The sequence below is a fragment of the Thermobia domestica genome, chromosome 10, assembly GCF_964235325.1.
Source record: "Thermobia domestica chromosome 10, izTheDome1.hap1.1, whole genome shotgun sequence".
In the NCBI taxonomy this organism is placed as follows: Eukaryota; Metazoa; Arthropoda; class Insecta; order Zygentoma; family Lepismatidae; genus Thermobia; species Thermobia domestica.
This window is the reverse complement of record NC_137463.1, coordinates 10,521,063-10,540,356: the sequence shown is the minus strand read 5'-3', so window position 1 is coordinate 10,540,356 and position 19,294 is coordinate 10,521,063. Positions and strand designations below refer to the sequence as shown.

The 19,294-nt window shown below is 37.1% G+C and overlaps 1 protein-coding gene across 2 annotated transcripts in view; it reads right to left on the bottom strand.

Annotated features, from left to right (window-relative positions):
- LOC145662276 (uncharacterized) overlaps positions 1–19,294 on the bottom strand; it is a 729,687-nt gene that overhangs the window by 230,069 nt on the left and 480,324 nt on the right. For both annotated transcript variants that reach the window (XM_081727665.1, XM_081727666.1), the window contains one exon: positions 1,619–1,785. In XM_081727665.1, coding sequence (XP_081583791.1) covers positions 1,619–1,785 — 167 coding nt within the window. The remainder of the gene's footprint in view (positions 1–1,618; positions 1,786–19,294) is intronic.

Below are 19,294 nucleotides of genomic sequence, written 5' to 3'. Positions count from 1 at the left end.
TTTTGTCTTCTTGCCAATATATTCTGACTTACGGTAACCAATGAGCATTTAAATAAGATTACTCAATGAAAATATAAATAGCCTTTACACATCTTCCAATGCAAGAAGTAACATTATTGGCTAACTAGGAGCGCAAATTTTAAAATAAACCAATGAACGTTACGATTTCATATTTCTACCTTACAATTTCGTTATTCACGTTACATTTCGCATCACGCGTTCATCTTGTGTCTTCTGTTTGTAAAACATCATGTATATTACTGCTGTAAACTATATGACGGGAACATGGATTTAAAAAAAAAGCTACAGTAGTTTTATTTAAAAGAAAAACGCGAAACTCCTCTGGAAGTGGAAAAAGAACAACAGAAAGAAGAATTAGCGAAGAATTCCGTACAACAAATTTTTACTACCTAGTATATCAAGCTCGTTTTGGATGTCCCAAAAATTTTGTTATGCTGGTATTTTATTGTTTTTATCTTTTTAAAACATCAGTATTGACAAAAAAGATTATTATTATTATTATTATTATTATTATTATTATTATTATTATTATTATTATTATTATTATCATAAGTATTATAAATATTTTGCCTTTCGGCAGGTCCTGAGACTAATAGGGTTTTAGTTTTTCAATTTTAGATTTAGGCCTGGAAATGTTTCTTTCACATTTTCACGATCTTCGCTTCTTTTAACTCCAAATATTTTCATCTGTTTCTCAAATCACCAATGAGTTGTGTTCTTCTTCTTGTTATTCCTCGCTTTCCTTCCATCTTTCCTTCTATGACGTTATGAAGAGGACAATTCTTCACAAAATGTCCAATCCAAATTGGCCTTTCTACGAAGGAAGCTGGCTAGAAGTGTCCTCTTCTCTCCTATCCGTTTTAAAACATCTTCGTTTGTTACTCTCTCTGCCCATTTTATCTTCTCCATTTTCCTCCAACACCACATTTCGAAATCGTGACCAAGTTGCTGAACCATACAGTACAGTACTCCATATATAGCACTTGACCAACTTCTAAGTCCAATATTGAGCCTGTTAGTTAAGAGTGATCTTTTCTTGTTGAATGCTTTTATTTGGGGAGGGGGGGGGGAGCTATGGCAATTCTTGACCTGATCTCTCCGCAAGAACGTGTAGAAAGCGTTTCTTGTCAAAATACTTCCTACATACTTGAAATTATCGACCTCTTCAAGTTCTCTTTGTCCTATTCTGACCCGTAAGGGCGATTTCCATGTTTCGATTTTTCGAAGTTCATTTCCATTCCATACAGCTTTCCAGTGTCAACTATTTTTGTCAATCATCTCCTGTAGCCCTTCTTCGGTTTTAGCTATAATAACCGTATCATCTGCATACCTGATCTTGTTAATGATTTGCCCTCGAATCTTGAAACCACCAATTTCCATTAATGTTTCCTTCATTAAACATTCACTGTAAATGTTGAATAATTGTGGTGACATACTACATCCAAAAGAAAATATTATTCAAAAATGTAAAAAATATAGTATGCAGTACAAACACTTTATTATGTAACATAAAAAGTTACTGAATATCTTTTGCACAGAAACATGACCATTTCACTTATTTTCAATTAAAAAATAAATAAATAAATCATCAACTTACTGCGATGCATCCTGAGGAACGTGGCACTCAGCCTTAAGATACTTGTTTTGTCCATTCTTTTAGTGGATGACGCCACCATTGGTACCAGTGTAGCCAGTTCGTTAATGTACATATTCAGTTTATCCCGGCGCATTTTCTCCGCCAGATTCCGCATAATGCGGCTTGAGCTGAAAAGAGAAAAATAAAAATAATAAATTAATAAATAGAACAAGAATCATATTATTGGTTTATACTTCCATCAATTTCCACAATTTAATAACCATGGTCAACATATACTTCAAGGTTATTACTTTTTATTAATGTTAATAGATAACAGCTGCTCAATTAGACAACGGAACATGATACAATATTTTATTTTAATTATATAAGAATATAGATAAGAATATAAGAATATAGACAAGAATTTGTATATAAGGTAAGTTTGGGTAAGTTTTCTTCCCTTAGTTTAAAAGGATAAAAGTTTTACCCATGGATATTATAAAATAGAGGATTAACGTATACAACAAAATCTGAAGCCATACATCACAGTTTCGCCACCATCACTCTACCCGCTTCACCCAATAAGATCGCAATGTTTAATGACAGAAACGAAAGTAGCCAATCAAACTCGGTGTTCTGACAGATAGATGCTCGGTTTTTTTCTTCATTGAGTTAATAGGATGAAAATACATATGAGCAGATCCTTTGTTTTATAACATCTTTGGTTTTACCCATGTGACTTCCCTCAAGAGCAGCCACTGTTAAGAATATGTCTAATTGTAATCATTCAAAATATAATTTTTGTATAATTATGTTAAAGTTTGCAAATTTGAAGGCTCTAGTAAATTTCTGTAATTTTGACCCCATTTTGGGCTGGTTAGATGAAACCGGATCCAATATCAGATTTTAAATTTCAAAAGTCAGGCATAAAATATACGGCCTGTCAGATCTCTTTACAGAGTTGAAGTTTTCAATTTAGTACCAGTAGGCCAGTATGAAACGCGGAATCTAAACAAGATAAACTTCTACTAAGAATTGAACTAGACCCGTATCAACACGTTGATGCTAGTGGTCTACTAATCCACGCTTAATTGCATGCATGGAGTACATGCCCGCGACCGTTCAGTCTATTTGATGGATGGGTTCCGCGAGAATGTAACGCACCCCGCCCGTGGTTGCTCGTGCTTGGACTTAAGTCCTCGTGCACAAGTGCACCGCCAAGATTTGTCCCTTAATCGTGACACCTGGGCGGCCAGGCCGAATTCCTGAGTGCCTACCAGTTAACCTACTGGTGGAGGCGGTCCTGCTAGCGAGTCAGGCCCTACCATACTCTGCAGGCATGGTGCCCGAGTGTTATAAGGCAAGTTCACCTCCCGCACATGTTCACCGTTACCCAGATTCCTGGGATTAGTTCCCATATGCTACCGAATCCCACGGTATGACCACAACCCGGCAGAGTCCAACCCAATCCGGGAACCCCAGGCAATGCCCGAGGAGGCTTGTGTTCCGGCCCTGCCTACCTCTATCGTTCAACTGGCAACCGCCGTGTGTAGAGATACCGCAAACACGTCGTGATGCTGTGCATCTCATCCCGGATCCAATGGTACGTGTTAAGTCACCATTTGAGTTTGGAGCCGGCCCATGTCCTACAGGGTTACCTCCCTTCCGCGAAATTAGTACCGTTGCCCAGGTATCTGGGATTGGACCTTTCCCGTTTCCGTTTGGTCCTCCTAGCAGGCAGGAATCCGACTCTCCCCTCCCGGTAGGATCGTCCAAGCAATACGGGACTACCTCTCTTTTACGTGTTGAGGTACCACGTACACGCTGAGATACTCAGTATCTCTTCCCAGAAACCCGTACCAACAATCAAAACCCAGGTGAATACTGATTTCCTGTGGGACGGACTGATTTTCTGAAGTGTATTGTTATTATTGCTGTATCTCGGTTTAAACCGGTTTCAGCTTAGTAATATGACGACCGTCTCTGACAAATGCAGATTATTTGGAGTTCTTCTTCTCCAAAGAACTTCCTGACCATATGACAGGTGACTAGTATTACTGATTTTTGTAGGTTTGTTAGAGGAGATGTTTTGCGTTTATCTGTTCAAATTGCGTCACAGCACTTTTAGGGACAATTCCTGTAGCTGAGATAATGATTAGTCTTACTGTAACTTTCCATAGCTGACATTTCCATAGCTTCTTGATTTCGTCTGACAGGTCTTTATATTTGCCTATTTTTGTACTGAATGCCGAACGTTATTTTATGAGTCAATGATACTGCTAGATCTATGAGAGTCCATTTTATTGATATTAGTGATGTCGGATCTATTTGCAGATGCCATTACATCTGTTCTGATTTCTCGATCCCAGTAGAGTTTGTATTTACCATTTTCAAGTACTGGACTTGGCTGGTATTTATAGTATGGCTTGGAATCGATGATTAATTCCATGTTCTGTGCCAAAAACTGGTGAATGATTTTTGCAACATTGTTGTGTCTTTTTAGATATTATTATTATTATTATTTTAAGGAACTAATTTGTGATGGCATTGAGTTATCTAATCCCTCGCCTGTCTCCACTAAAATTCTGGTTGAATTCAAAGCAAAGAGTCGTGGAATCGAGTTCTCTAATCCCTGGCCTACCTCCACTATGAGTTCAAAAAAAGAGAGAAGAGCACCTTTCCGTGTAAATCAATGGGCCAAAAAAACAAATATGGCCTCGATACCCAACACTTTTAATAATTTATGGGAAGAAAACTTCCCATACGCTGCTAGAGGATTAATTAATCCGTAAATACTGCTGCCTAACCTTTTTATCTCTTTCTTGTGTATATTTCCATCGTAAGAATCGGTCCTTTTGGTAGTACAAAGTTATAACTTCTCACATTTATCTCTCGTTATCTCTAAACGGTAACACGGTGAAGGTAAACAACGTATTTTCCGTATAAACAGTTCAAGGAAACAAGCTCCCTTCTTCCCCCAATCCCTTTAGGATTTGTGATATATTATTTTTTTCTCTCCCTCATTTTTTTTAAAGACTTCATTTGACTTGACTAATTACCGCTGTTTTAGCAACTGAACTTTTCCTCCTTTGAATATTTTATGTAGGTACAAAGATATGTATGTACGTATTTTGTTTGTCCTTGACCCAAGCCCACGTATGGATTGGCTATATCATGTGAGACAAGAAAATAGCCGGTACGAAAGGATGGAATTATGTAGGGTGGGAGGGACAAAGAAACACAAAAGTTGTTGCTGTTGTTGTTGTCTGTATTAAGAGATGGACACGGTATTCATTAGAAAGTAAAACAATCGTTAAGAAATTTCGGTCTGTTTCACTACGCAATAAAAAATACAGAAGAAAATAAAGGAACATGTATGTAAACACATTTCACTGACAGAAACTTCCATAAAGAAATAAGGCGTTCCATTGATTTCTAAACTTCTTGAACGCTTACGTCGATTTTTACTTAAAAATGACGTTACACATGAACATGCTGTTTCTCTTGTATTTTCTTCTTCTAGTTCAAGAACTACAGTTACGGAAATTTTTTTTGTCAATAAATTGAAATAGTGTGACGAAACATAGTTCTCGTTGCCACGGTGATTGTAATATTTTTTTTCTAAACATCTCTGGCTAAGGAGCGTACATATAAATAGCGATGTATTATATTCCGAACTGCAAATATTACAGTCATGGGTGCCCGAAGGGAGGCGGATCCCCTGTCTCACGAAAATGTATACGAAAATAGCAAACAACGTTTATTTATTTATTGATTGAACAAATTCCCACATACAGCATAACTTTGTCATTTTACACAGAGAAATGTTAACAAACAGGAAAAAAACAACAACAAAAAGAATGTCAACAAATAGTGCAAAAGTAATATTATTTCGCTAAAACAAATAGCAGGGGCATAAGTATTTCCCTGTAGCACCCCTGAGATAACGGGTTGGGGGTTAGAAGTAGGGATGGCCAGAACCGGTTCCTGTTGGAACCGGTTTTCGGGTCTGAACGGATCCGGTTTTAGAAGATCCGGTTCCGGAACCGGTTTATCGGATCTAGGTCTGGAACCGGTTTTTCGGATCCAGGTCTGGAACCGGTTCTTCAGATCAATGTCTGGAACCGGTTCTTCGGATCCAGGTCTAGGACCAGTTCTTCGGATCCAGGTCTGGAACCGGTTCTCAAGATCCGGATCTGAAATCGGGTTTTCGGATCCAGGTCTGGAACCGAAACTTTGTGACGATCCCTACTCTAAACCCGAGCTGCTGGATGGAAGGCTGTGAACAGTGTGCTAGATGAAATGGTGAAAGCGACAGGCAGGCGCCCAGGCGGCGGCCGCTTGTCTCATTTGGCTAAATAAACTGGGTAACTGGCAAACTCAATGGTTAAACAGGCAATCTGGCCAACTCATTTGGCTAAACACCCACTGGTGGACCAAAATAAAAACAAAAAACAAAAAAACACTGATGGCCCAAAATTTTTTCTGGGGGCACAAGAGAGTCTGGGCGGGGAGGGCACAAGCGCATGGTCCTCTTTGCGGTGTTTTGAAGGTGAAATTTGTGCCTCCTTTACGGGTCTTTGGGGGCTTTCGGATCCAGGTCTGGAACCGGTTCCTAAGATCCGGTTCTGGAACCGGGTTTTCAGATCCAGATCTGGAACCGGTTCCTAAGATCCGGTTCTGGGACTGGGTTTTCGGACCCAAGTCTGGAACCGGTTCCTAAGATCCGGTTCTGGAACCGGGTTTTCGGATCCAGGTCTGGAACCGGTTCCTAAGATCCGGTTCTGGAACCGGGTTTTCGGATCCAGGGCCAGAACCGGTTCCGCCGGAACCGGAACTTTGTGGCCATCCATAGTTAGAAGTCGCCCCTGAAGTAACAACTCTCTGTTTACGGTCCTTCAAGTAGCTGGTGATTAAAGAGAGAAATTTGCCATGTACATTAAATCTATTGGAGAGCTTATGAAGAAGATGAATGTGACTGACAGAATCAAAGGCCTTCGAGAGATCAAAGTAGATAACATCTAATTGAGTATTGTTATTCATACATTTAACTGCACAGGAAAGACGAGTGCTTAAGTTTGTGAGACTTAAACTTTTCCGTAGAAAGCCATGCTGAGAAATGTGAATGCCAGAAATACCAGAGGTAATATAGCAACTATGGAGATGTGCCCTTAGAAAATTTTCTTCGGGCACCCCTGATTACAGTGAAAGGGTTATTTTTATTTGATTTTTTTTTATGTTTTTCAATGAGTGAAACTGAAACAAAAAAAAGAGAAAGAAATTGATATTAAATTTAAATGATTCTGGAAAATTTTAATTCAATAATGTCAGTATCACATGTAGTATTGTGAATGTGATTTAAGAATTACTGTTGAACAGTGTTGTTTAAAATCTATGCCGAACTGCTCTTAACTGAAGATTTTCTTGTTGCACTGTCACTGTATACGTTCCAAATATATGGGAAAATACATATTATAGCTACATGCGTCGCGTTTTTTTTTTCTTTGCAAAACTTGCCTCGTAATGCACGAGTGGGTGTCTTCCGTAACCCACTAGAAAGCGCAGTAATATTTTGTAGGTATTATATACAAACAAATACATAATAGCAAGTAGGTGTGTAATGGAGCGTACACGAGGATATACAGCGTATATCCACCTAATATTTTTATTGTTTAGCGCACTGGTCCCAAAAGTAGGCGTTCTCGTTTAAAAAGGAGGCACTGGAACAAAATTGCGCGATTGAGATTTCCTGACCTATTAAAACTACTTTTTTTTCTTATTATTGGACTAAAGTAATCATATATTTTACACATAATCAAAAGTTTAGATTTTTCAAATTATAATGTAAGTTCCTCACGGCTAGTTTCAGTGGCGGATCTAGTTCAGGGCCGGGGGGACCTAGGCCCTCCTTGTTTTTTGAGTAACAAAATAATTGAATCTACTATTTACATATTTTTGAAACTTTATATTAAACTCATGATATACCTGTCCGAGTCTGGATTCTAGCTGCCCCCTCCCCAATTTTTACCTTGTGGATCCACCACTGGCTAATTTTAAGAACTGAAGCCCTTTTTCTCGTTCTTAAAATGCTTCGTCCAAGTCTTACATTCAGCCTTGTTACATGGGTGGGTTGGGTTAAGGGTGCTCAGAACAATCGCATTTACACAAGGTAGCGCTAGGCTCGAAAAGGTTGCTAACCACTGGTATACTCATCTTATATTTAGGAAAGAATGCCCGGGGTGGATATACGATATGTTTTTAAAACAGTCTAAGGTATATCTATCATACATTCTAGCATTATACGGTATATAGCAAGTACTTCCCATACACGAAATCTCTAGAACAGTGTTTCTCAACCTATGGCTCGCTAAAAAGATTTTTTCTCTTACTTATAAAAATTTAATTTTGATGCAGAAACGTATGCTGTGAAGTACTATTACGAAAGTGAAAATTGGAAGCGTTTATTAATGAAGTGAAGAGTGGTTACTCAAAGCCCTGCCTTGTTGTATAGTCAGTAGAAATGCTGGCCTAAGATGGAAAGAGAATGAGTGAGTCAAAATCTGTCACGGGATATGGCATTGCGTCGGGAATAGTGACACCTTTCTATAGAAACACTTTAGCACATGGCTATTCATAAGCGTTCGACACGCGTTTTTGTTACTCATGGGTACGCTTGGAATACGCTGACAATGTATTTAAATGTGGATGGCTAATCACAAACATGAAAGCAATAAAATCGCGGAGAAAACGTCAGCTCGAGCGTATTTGGTGCGTTTCGGAACAATAGACCGCCTGCTGTTTAAAAGATGTCAAAAGGAAGGAAAAAAGGAAAGACGTGTTGCTAGGCAAGGAGATTTTAGCAAGAAACAGCTGTTTGGAAGATGCTTTGTGCAGAGTATTGGAACTCTGCTATTATAGACCTGGACCTGGCAAAAAAAAAAAAAAAAAGACCTGGAAACCCTGACTGGTTCGCAGTATGATTTATAGCTCTGGAGAAAGTAAAATTACCGAATAGCCACCTTGATCGCGTTCGCTACAGGGGGTAACGCTTCGAAAACGCATTCTCAAATAGCCTAACCCTTACCCCTCTTTCCGCATGATACAGTTATTGAGAAAGATGAAAGAAATTTACATTATACTTGCTCGATCGTCACCGACTGATATTCTCGTACTGACAGGGCCACTATATTCATACATTTACCTTACAATTTAGTTTGGAAGTGAGATATTTACGATAGACATAAAAGAAAATAACTATATTTTGATTTATTAAAATTTAAGCATCGAGCTCTACTTTGTAACATTCATGGTCGCTCGGTGTGTTCATAAAATCCCTAAATAAATTAGAGGAAGGTTACCAAAGAGCACGCACGCCCTAAGAGCGCGCAGTGCCAATTACGCTGAAGTGGTAACACAGAATTGTTATTGCTACGCTGTTTGATGCGTCTTTGTGTGAGAGTTGATACGAAGAAAAGGGAAGTTAACGTATCGTAGCAAACAGACAATACAGCTAAAAATAACTTTTTTGAATTCTTGATGTAATATTTTAATACTCTTAGTTAAGAAATTATTCTGATATAGCAGCTAACTACAGTACCCTTGTTGCATGGTAGAAAACATGAATGCAGATAGAATTGTTTACCATGGCTTTGTTTCGGGGGTCTTGCATGTGCAGCCACATGGATGAATTTTACTCGAGTTGACTGCTGTTCCCCAAAGAGTGCGCGTTAGTGAGTTACCAAAGAACGCGCACGTTCTATTTGGGAGAATTTCTTTGATATGTGTGTGGGTAGCGGCATTCATATTACAGACTGTGGTTATTCTCATCAGTTACTCTCGGAGTGTAATCTGATGTTTGAATATATTGTAGAATTATTTGTAATTGTTTGTCTTCGATTCAAGCACCAACTGTAAATCATCTATAAGAAGTATTTTAAATTCACAAAATTTCTTAAATTACAATGATGATGTGATGTTCTGCCTGAAGGTAGGCCTTTGATCCATGGTAGTTTGCCATTGCCTTTCATGGTATGATGATGTCGTCCTAAGAAGTGAGGAAATGATCAAAATAAAGATTCTGGAGGAAGATGCTGAGCGAAATATGGCTTCGATTAGGATTGTAATGAAACCACGAACTAAGAATTAAAAAAGACATACACTAAAGGTGTTCAGGATTTTTTTCCGGTTGGTGGAATAATGTAATGAAACCACGAACTAAGAATTTTAAAAAATCATCATTAATTTTACTCATAAAAATCATAATTTGTGGGTGAAACTAAACGAAGATTTTCTTTAATGTTAATACTAATAATGTTAATGTTAATACTCTTTGTTAATACTATTGATGTTACTGTTATTGTTTACTTTTTAATTATTTTTCTTTTTTCTTTTTTTCCTTGTTTGTTGAAATTTCCCTGTGTAAAATGGCACAATTATGCTGTATCTGGGAATTTGTTCAATAAATAAATAAATAAATTTCTTGTACGTTCATAATATAAATTTTAAAACCACATGGACGTGTAATCAAGAAATTGTTGGAAGCAAAAGCAAAATAGTTTAGAATCACCTGTATACGAACAATTGGAAGCAAACCTTAGGGTAAATTAAAGTTTAAAATCCTTTTTATTTTTACATCGTTAGATAACAATATTTTTCAGAAAATGTTATTTTTTTCCAAACTCAAGTCTTACAATTTCATTACACCATAGAGAAAGGAAACGTTTTACACCTACAGAAGCCGCAACAACAAGCACGTCTGTTCATCTTAAATACATCATTCCTCTTCCGAAATCAAAAAAATTGCGACAAATTGCACGTACCAAATGTCGATCTGAAATTTTTACTATTTCTCCATTTCACAAGTTTCTTGAGAGCAAACGAGTCAAAGCAAATGTTAAGTCAAAGAGAAAACTCTTTGATCATCCCGATGAACCATCCACTTCAACAAAGAAAACTGCAGCTGAGATCAACCAAAACTTCATGCGCAATGTGTCATGAATTGAATGAACCAATTGACGAAGACTGGATTCAGTGCATTAATTGTAAACGATGGTGACATGAGCAGTGTTCGTCTTACGAAGGGGTTTTGGTTTCAAGTATGATAGGTGTTGAGTGCGCCCTCTTAGGGACCGCAAAACGCACTCTTTGGGACACTGTTCCTTAAGAGTACGCATTTGAGTTTTTTAACTTTTTAACGTACATCTCCATTTCTACATCTAGTAGTAAACTTTTCTATTTCTTACAATGTAGCCTAAACTTCAATTAAAATTGTGTCCAATTTATATAACTTTTGCTTCATTACTTTCCGAGCTATTTGAAAATGAATATTAAGTGCGTGCTCTTTGGTAACCTTCCTCTATACGTTAATCACTCATACGAACTGTTATTGAACGAACTGGAATTAGAGATGATTTACAAAATTTAATTTGCTTTTGCTTTGAAGGATATCAAGTAGAATGACAATGTGTATTTGAATAAAAGTACGAGAGCCACAAAATACTTTTTATTATTTAATGTGGGTCGCTGCAACAACAAGTTTGAGAACCACTGCTCCAGAAAATACTTCTGTAACCTTAAGGGAAAGCAAGAACTAAATTCTCACAACCCTCTAACTGCCCTCCTCGCATGGGTAACCGAATATGAAGTCATTTACATGCAAACTACTCTCAACATCACCGCATACGTCTAACTTGGAAGTCATTCAGAACTTTGTGGAAAAATACAGAGACTACATTGTTTTCTTTTTTTATTCCTCTAGATTTAAAAGATTCCGCTAGTCACGACGCGCCGCCAGACGACTTTTACATCAGCGTCTTTTCCCCCTTTTTTCTTTCTTCAGAATCTTCCTTTCAATTTATGATACATATTCATAATAGGTAATCGACAAGTAGGTTTTAATTTCAGAATGGTCTCCCTAATTTACAGCCATGAACACTGCAAAATGTAATCACTGTTTCGGCACATGCATCTTAACTGTGGTTATTTAATAGTACAACAGGCCTTTAGAAATGAAATGAAATCTTCAAGTTTAACGTCCCGCGATTATGCCTTCTTCGTTGAACGATATATCAACCAAACCTTTTAACTCTTCAAATGGTAATAAAACATACTTTACATTCTGGAATAGAAAGAGTACATTGACAATACTCTTGTAGTAAGCAGCAACTGACGTGGATTTGACGTCATCTGAACAACATGAAATGTTTAGGCTTTTCAAGGTTGTAACTAGACAACCTTCGAAGTCAAAGAGGATACAAAATAATTGCGATTATATAACGTATTTCTTTCTTCTTTTTCTTCTTCTCTTGTATGCATTTTTCATCCCTTCCCTGTTTATTTTCTACACTGCAAACGAAAATGATTATATTCCCTTGTGAATTTACAGGTCTCACATACTAAACTAAATAGACACACATTAATACATGGTTTCTCAACCTGGAAGTCGCTACCTCTAGGGGAGTCGCGAGAGGGTTTCATAGGGGTCGCGAAGATAAGCGGAAGAGATAAATATAATTAGCATATAGTATAATTTTTAAATATTATTTTGAATGTTGTTCTGATAGGTGCATTTTTATTTTTATACATGCTGAAACGTTTTCAACAGGTCCAGAATTGTTTAAAAATCAATTCAAATGAAAGAGATACGATATGAAACTAATGAGAACTGCATTGCAACCAAACCTGCTGAATGCAACCAAACCTGGATATTGAAATACAATTAAATTTGAAAGCTAATGGGATACCTGAGCATGGTAGGATTTCACTAGTGCGGCAATGTTCGTTTCAATCTTCGTCACACACATTATCTAATCATTTTCAACTGATAAGCGATTTATTGTCTGTTTTAATGCTTACCATGGAAGAAAAATCACTTTCACACATGTACGATGTAGCAAATGAAATTATTACTTTTAAAGCAGCAGATATTCTTCTCTCCTCTTCAGATAGAATTTGTCCTATTCTGAGGTCTCCGCAATGGGTAGGTATATATTAAAAACCCCACACAGCTTATTACAAACTAGAAATTATAAGCAGGTCACTGGAAAGAGGATATCATAAAATGGGATCGTAATATGAATTAGGTAGAGAACCACTGCATTAATACAATGACAATTCTTCAGGACAACGGATTCTTGATATTGCTTCCTACTTCATCAGAAATTAATTAAAAAAAAACGATATGGGCATGGGTAGGGCATTAACAACATTTTTAAATGGACAAAGAGAAAGAGTATATATTATCTTTATTAGCTACAGATCAATTGCTTTGAACGTAACTTTATACAGTACTTGAAGATCAAAAAAATCTACTTCGATCTTTGATCAGCTATTAAATACCCAATAAGTGTCCACGATGTCAAACCGGGACGCGATGTCCATACTTATATCAAGTATATCAAATTATGATTGTATTCTGTAACTTTCAGCCTACGAGAACTTCACCGCATTCATTTATTAAATAACATTACGTAAACGAGTTGACAGAGAAAGATGCCAAACGAACAGTTTGTCTAAATATCACAACGGACTACCTGTAACTGATCCAATTGGAATGATTCCAAGTGCACACGTCACACTATCAAAGAAATACACAGGATAGCATACCTTAGTTATCGATTCGGTTTCGTTTTTTTTTCTCTTCTTTTTTAAAATCTAAATTCTTTTTCTGGTGGATGACACACACGAGCGCTATTAATCTCGGGCCTCATTCTATCCAGGCCAGCGTCAACGCAACGCAAAACCTATGTTTTAGTTTGCGATAGTCAACATAGCAGTAACAATTTCTTGTTACATTATTGGCGTTGCATTACGAACCACAAATTTTGTAAAGACAGTTATGGAATGAGGTCCCTGATCATGTACGGACGATAAATATTTGGAGCAGAGAAGATATGGATGAACAAAAAAATCATGAACAGAGGTTCTCTCCGGTGAAGATAAATATTTATTTATATATCAATTTGTTTTATAAAACTTGCGCTATAACATTTTCTGTAACAAATCTCATAATTAAAAAAAAAAAAATCCAAATAACGAGAAGAAATAAAGAAACCTCTCGCTGTGTCCACCATTCTCATTATTAGTAAAATCTTAAAATAGTGTAGGATCGTGAGGAGGATCGTCATTTAAAGGGAGGGAGAAAAGAGGGACAACTGTCGTCTTGATATATATATATATATATATATATATATATATATATATATATATATATATATATATATATATATATATATATAAAGTAATATACTTATGAAAAATTTTGAATCTCTCTTATTTCGCTACAGAATCTTCTTCCCCTGCCAGCAACAATTTGAAATGACACTTCTGATGATCAGGCCAACATTTTTTCGCTATTCCTAATAATACTTGTCAACAAAAGAAGTGCGATAATGTGGCTGAGTGGTACTTTGCTCACCCCTGATGCGAAGGGTCCCTGGTTCGATTCCTAGTCATGTGAGATTGTGGAGGACAGCATCTTGTTCGTGATTTTTTCCCCTCTGAGTTCTCCCATTTCCTGCCACATTTTCACTGAACCAATTCTATAATAATATTGCACTTATTCCACCATTTCATTCATTTCTCATCATCACCTTCTCCGGAGAGGCGGCATAACCGCGGGAAGTAAACCTCAAAAATTGCATTTCATTTTTTCTTCACTAATCATCCGTCTCCTTTAGCCTAAAGGACATAATCATGGGACGTTAAATCAGAATTTTCATTTTATTTCTTTGGGAACTATTGTGCTGCCAAAATGTCTTGAGCCGTGGCAAAAATGCGAACTAAAGCTCACACCCTCACACACTAACGTGTTGAGCCAATAAGAGTTCAGCTGTTGCTAAGCGAGAGAAAGCGAGTGGAATTCCTTCAGGCAATAGCAGCGCTTGCAACGGAAGACTAGGGATCAAGTCAATGTGGCATTAGTATAACTAACTCCATGGCCAATCGGACCCGAAGGTTCAATGCCGTATTCACAAAAAGATCTCCATTGATTCCTATACTTAGCCAACTGGGTCCAGTTTCTACTTTATATTCCTATTTCTAACAGATCCATCCTAATATTGTCCTCCCATCTGCGCCTAGTCTTCCTAATGTACATTTTCCGATTGAAATTAAGGCGAGACTTTAAAAGCGTTCCTACTTTCTTTCATTCTGGTTACATGATCTGTTTACATGAGCATCATAGACTTGATGACCCCTAACAATGTTTGGTAAACGATATAAATTACGCAGTTCCACGTTATAAAGTTTCCGCCATTTCCGTTCCTCCTGGGTTCGAATATTCGTCTCTGGATTTTATTCTGAAATTTTTTTGGTTTGCGTCCTTCGCTGGGAATAAGTAACCATGTTTCACAACCATACAGAACAACAGGTATGGTAATCGTTATACATATTTTTTAAGCTTCAAATTCTGTGGCAGAATTCACGACGACAGACGAATGTGCACTGAATAATAACACGAACTCCCTGCTTTTAATTGACATTTAATTTCATCGTGAATATGGTTTTGGTCTGTTAATATTCATTCTAGATTTATTTGACAACAGGATGCACAAAATCGTTCAATAGTTAAGAATTTCCATTTTTATACACTAACATAATTCGAAAGTATAGAAGTAAAATTATGAAAATCGTCGGCCGAGAGAGATATAAAGTTAAATCTCGCGGTTAAAATCATTCACTCACACTCGCTTATGTTAGGGCAGGAGTGCACCTTCCCCCTCTCCCAGGACCTGGATGTAAACCCCCACGTTCACCATTCTGAAATTTGATTGTGCCATTTTCAATGAAAAATTACGCCCCTAAATGATTTCATGGGCACAATCTTTGCCGTAAAATCTGTCTGTGGGAATCCCTGTTGAAGTAACTAATTAGAAGATAAAAACGAACACCTTCACTAAAATTATTTCACTGACACGTGTGCTTAAAATTTTAGCTCACATAAGAGCTATTATCTTTTGACACATGCTTCATTTATTTAGAGTTGCTAAAACATGTATTTTTATGTAGTAAAATACTTTTGTTTTCTTTTCTCTTAAGAATTATTATTACTATTAACTTCTTTTTTCCCACGGCATTACATAGAATAAAACCCAAGGCTTAACATAACTTACAATATTTCATTTTTTGACCTGTAATTTTGGTATGTGAGAAAGCGAAATAATCTTAAGTTTGCATGTAACTAAAGGAGTTTGGTCAAAATAACTGGAGAGCAGCAGATTACTTTTACAAAACAACTCTGGAAAGCTTCTTTTTACGTTAGACTCAACGAAGAATAGATACAGAAAAAAGTCTTTACAGCACATTTGATAGGCTCCACGTAGACTATTGGAAGGGAACTGCAAAAACAAAGTTGAAAATACATTGGTCTAAGGAAGCTTAAACAATTTGCCGTCATTTATATAAAATTTTCGACTTCGTACTCTCCAATTGCAATTTTACTTCTTTTGTAAAGGTTGCGTTGGCAATAGAGTTGATTGGCAGATGGGCGGTAAAATGATCTATTACAACGTAGGGCCAACGTTGACAGATGGTCGGTAAAATGGCCTATTACAATGTAAAACCACGTTGGCAATTGATTTGTTTGGCAGATGGTCGGCACAACAGCCAATTAGAACATAGAACCAACGTTGGCAATTGAATTGGTTGGCAGATGGTCGCCAAACGGCCTATTACAATGGAGGACGAACGTTGGCAAATGAGTTGGCAGACGGTCGGCAAAATGGCCTATTACAACGTAGGGTCAATGTGGTCAATTGTGTTGGTTGGCCGATGGTCGGCAAAAAACAGCCAATCACAACATAGAACGAACTTTGGCAATTGAGTTGGATGGCAGATGGTTGGTAAAACGGCCTATTACAACGTTGGGCCGACTCTGGCAATAGGGTTGGTTGGCAGATGGTCAATTACAACACAGAGCTACCGTTGGCAATTACCTAACGTGCCGTTTCCAATTGTTTGACCTATTGCCTGCAGTGGAAGGAAGGTGACCCTGTTAAAAGCGCTTTGGTACGACGAGTTTCTAGTTCATTCCCCGGCCAACTTGTTAATATTGTGACCGCGTTTTTCTCATTCTTTATTCCATCATTATTCAGTTGCTTTTATAAGTCAGGACGCAAAGTTTGTCACTGAAAGTTTAGGGAGGCGAAAAACGAGATATTTAAACCACCTCATAAGCATATTTTCTTCGGCCTTTAGTTGGCCTAATTTATTGCTGCAGGCCAATCATGGACCGACAATGGTCCGATATATTAAACGGCGAATTAGTAACAACTTGTATTTAAAAAAAAAAAATGCATAAGAGGTCCCGTTACGACGAAATAACATACCGCTGGTTTTACAGTAATTATGTGATATCTTCAAATAGATAAAAGATAATCGAAAAGTGGAACAAGGGCTCGCTAGACAATATTATTTTACATGAGATACCGTTATCACGACTTATTTATCTGCTTTCGATTTCCATCCAATTAGAAAATCGGCATTTATTTTCGCGTTTATAAATGGCTGCAAACGGAAAGCTCCTAGGTGACTCGTGATAACGGTACCCCATGCAAAATAATATTGTCTAGCGAGCTATTGTTCCACATTTCGATTATCTTTTATCTATTTGAAGATATCAGATAATTACTGCAAAATTAGCGGTATTTTAATTTCGCAGTGATTAGACCTCTTAATAGACCTGTTCTTATTGGGTATCTGAACCATTGAAGAAATTTTAAAGTAGATGCTGCTTTTACGAAGATATACACATTACAACTTATGGGCGAGGAGATGTGTCCTGGGCCTTGGGGAAAATGAGCACCATTGCATTAAAAATCCGTCTCCTTTAGCTAGCAAGGAATAACCACTAGAGAAATACACACGAATAACAAAACATACAGACTGTTCCATAATTCGTGTTATTTTCTACAGCACTGGGACAAGATGAAGTTTTCACACTATTAATGTAAAATTTGGCACTCTTATTGAGAAATATCTGAATTTTTCGAATATCTAAAGGAAATAGAAGAAAATTGCTGTTTAGCCCCCATTTTGGGGGTGTAAACACAAAAGTTCATTTTCCTTATGGGAGATTCAATGTTAAATTTTGGAAGCAGTTTTCTCCAATAATTATTCGTAAAGATTTTGGGGTAAATGAATTGTGTTTGTTACAAAATGCAAAAACACTCATTCACAAAGCTAGTAAAGCCGTCTCAAACATTATTTTGGGAAAGCCCTCCTTTTGGGGGGCAACGGGCGTAAAAAGGTGGTGGGTGATGTGTTATCAAAATCCCAAAATTTATTTTCGGAGTGCCAGTAGCTGTTAGATTAATCACGAATGTTACAGAATTAATGTTTCTATACTCCTTACATGTAAGAGCGACTGATAATGGGGCTACAGCCCCCTTTCAAAAATAAGAAAATCACCATAAATATCCTTAGTAGGGACATACGAGAAGAAGGTATTTTTTATTAATTAATGTGAAATTTGGCGTCATTGTAACACAAGAGTATGCGTTTTTGAAATCTGGAATGCTATTTTGGTTACGCACCGCGTTAGGGGGACACAAGGGGCGAAGCATTAGATGATTGATCTTTATAAAAATTCAAAATTTTGTTCTGGAAATGCCAGTGAGTGTCAGATTTTTCACAAATGTAACAGAATTAATATTCTAATGCTTCTTGCATGGCCAGTGACTTATGTGGGGCAATAGCCCCCTTTCAAAAATTAAAAAAATACCATAAATATCCTTAGTATTGGCATAGGAGAAGAATGATTTTTCTCAATTAATTTGAAATTTTGCGACGCTGTAGCAAAAGAGTATGCGTTTTTCATATCTGGAATGTTATTTTGGTAACCATCGCCTTAGGGGGACACAGGGGGCGAAGCATCAGATGATTCACCTATATAAAAATTCAAAATTTTGTTCCGAAAATGCACGTGAGCGTCAGATTATTCACAAATGCCCCAGAATTAATATTCTAATGCTCCTTGCGTGGCCAGTGACTTATGTGGGGCTATAGCCCCCTTTCAAAAATTAAAAAAATCACCATAAATATCCTTAGTATTGACATACGGGAAGAATGATTTGTTCTCAATTAATGTGAAACTCGGCGTTGGGTTAGCAAAAAGTGGTGTGTTTACCAAATCTGGAATATTATTTTGGTAATGTACCGCCTTAGGGAGGCACAGGGGGTGAAACATAAGTTATTGGATCTTTATAAAAATTTCAAATTTTATTTTGGAAAATCCAGTGTGTGTCAGATTGATCCTAAATAATGCAAAATTAAAATCCGATGCTCCTTGCATGTGCCAGTGACTGATATTGAGCTACAGCCCCCTTTCAACAATTACATTAAACATTTATAATAAATATCCTTAGCAGGGACATACGGAAGAAGCTATATTTGGTCTATAATGTGAAATTAGGCGTTGTGCTAGTAAAAATCTGGAATGTTATTTTGGCAATAGGAGCACAGGGCACGGAGGGTAATTTGGTATCTTTGGGGGTCATAGGAGGAGGACTGATAGAAATTCCAAATTTTATTTTGGGAGTGCTCATGAGTGTTAAATTAGTTGCAAGATGCACAGAATTAATACTCCATACTGCTTTTATGTACCAATGACTAATATGTTACTACAGCTATCTTTGAAAAGCATCATAAATTCAATATGATTATTCTTACGGAGAGACCTACTGGCAGAAGCATTTTTTT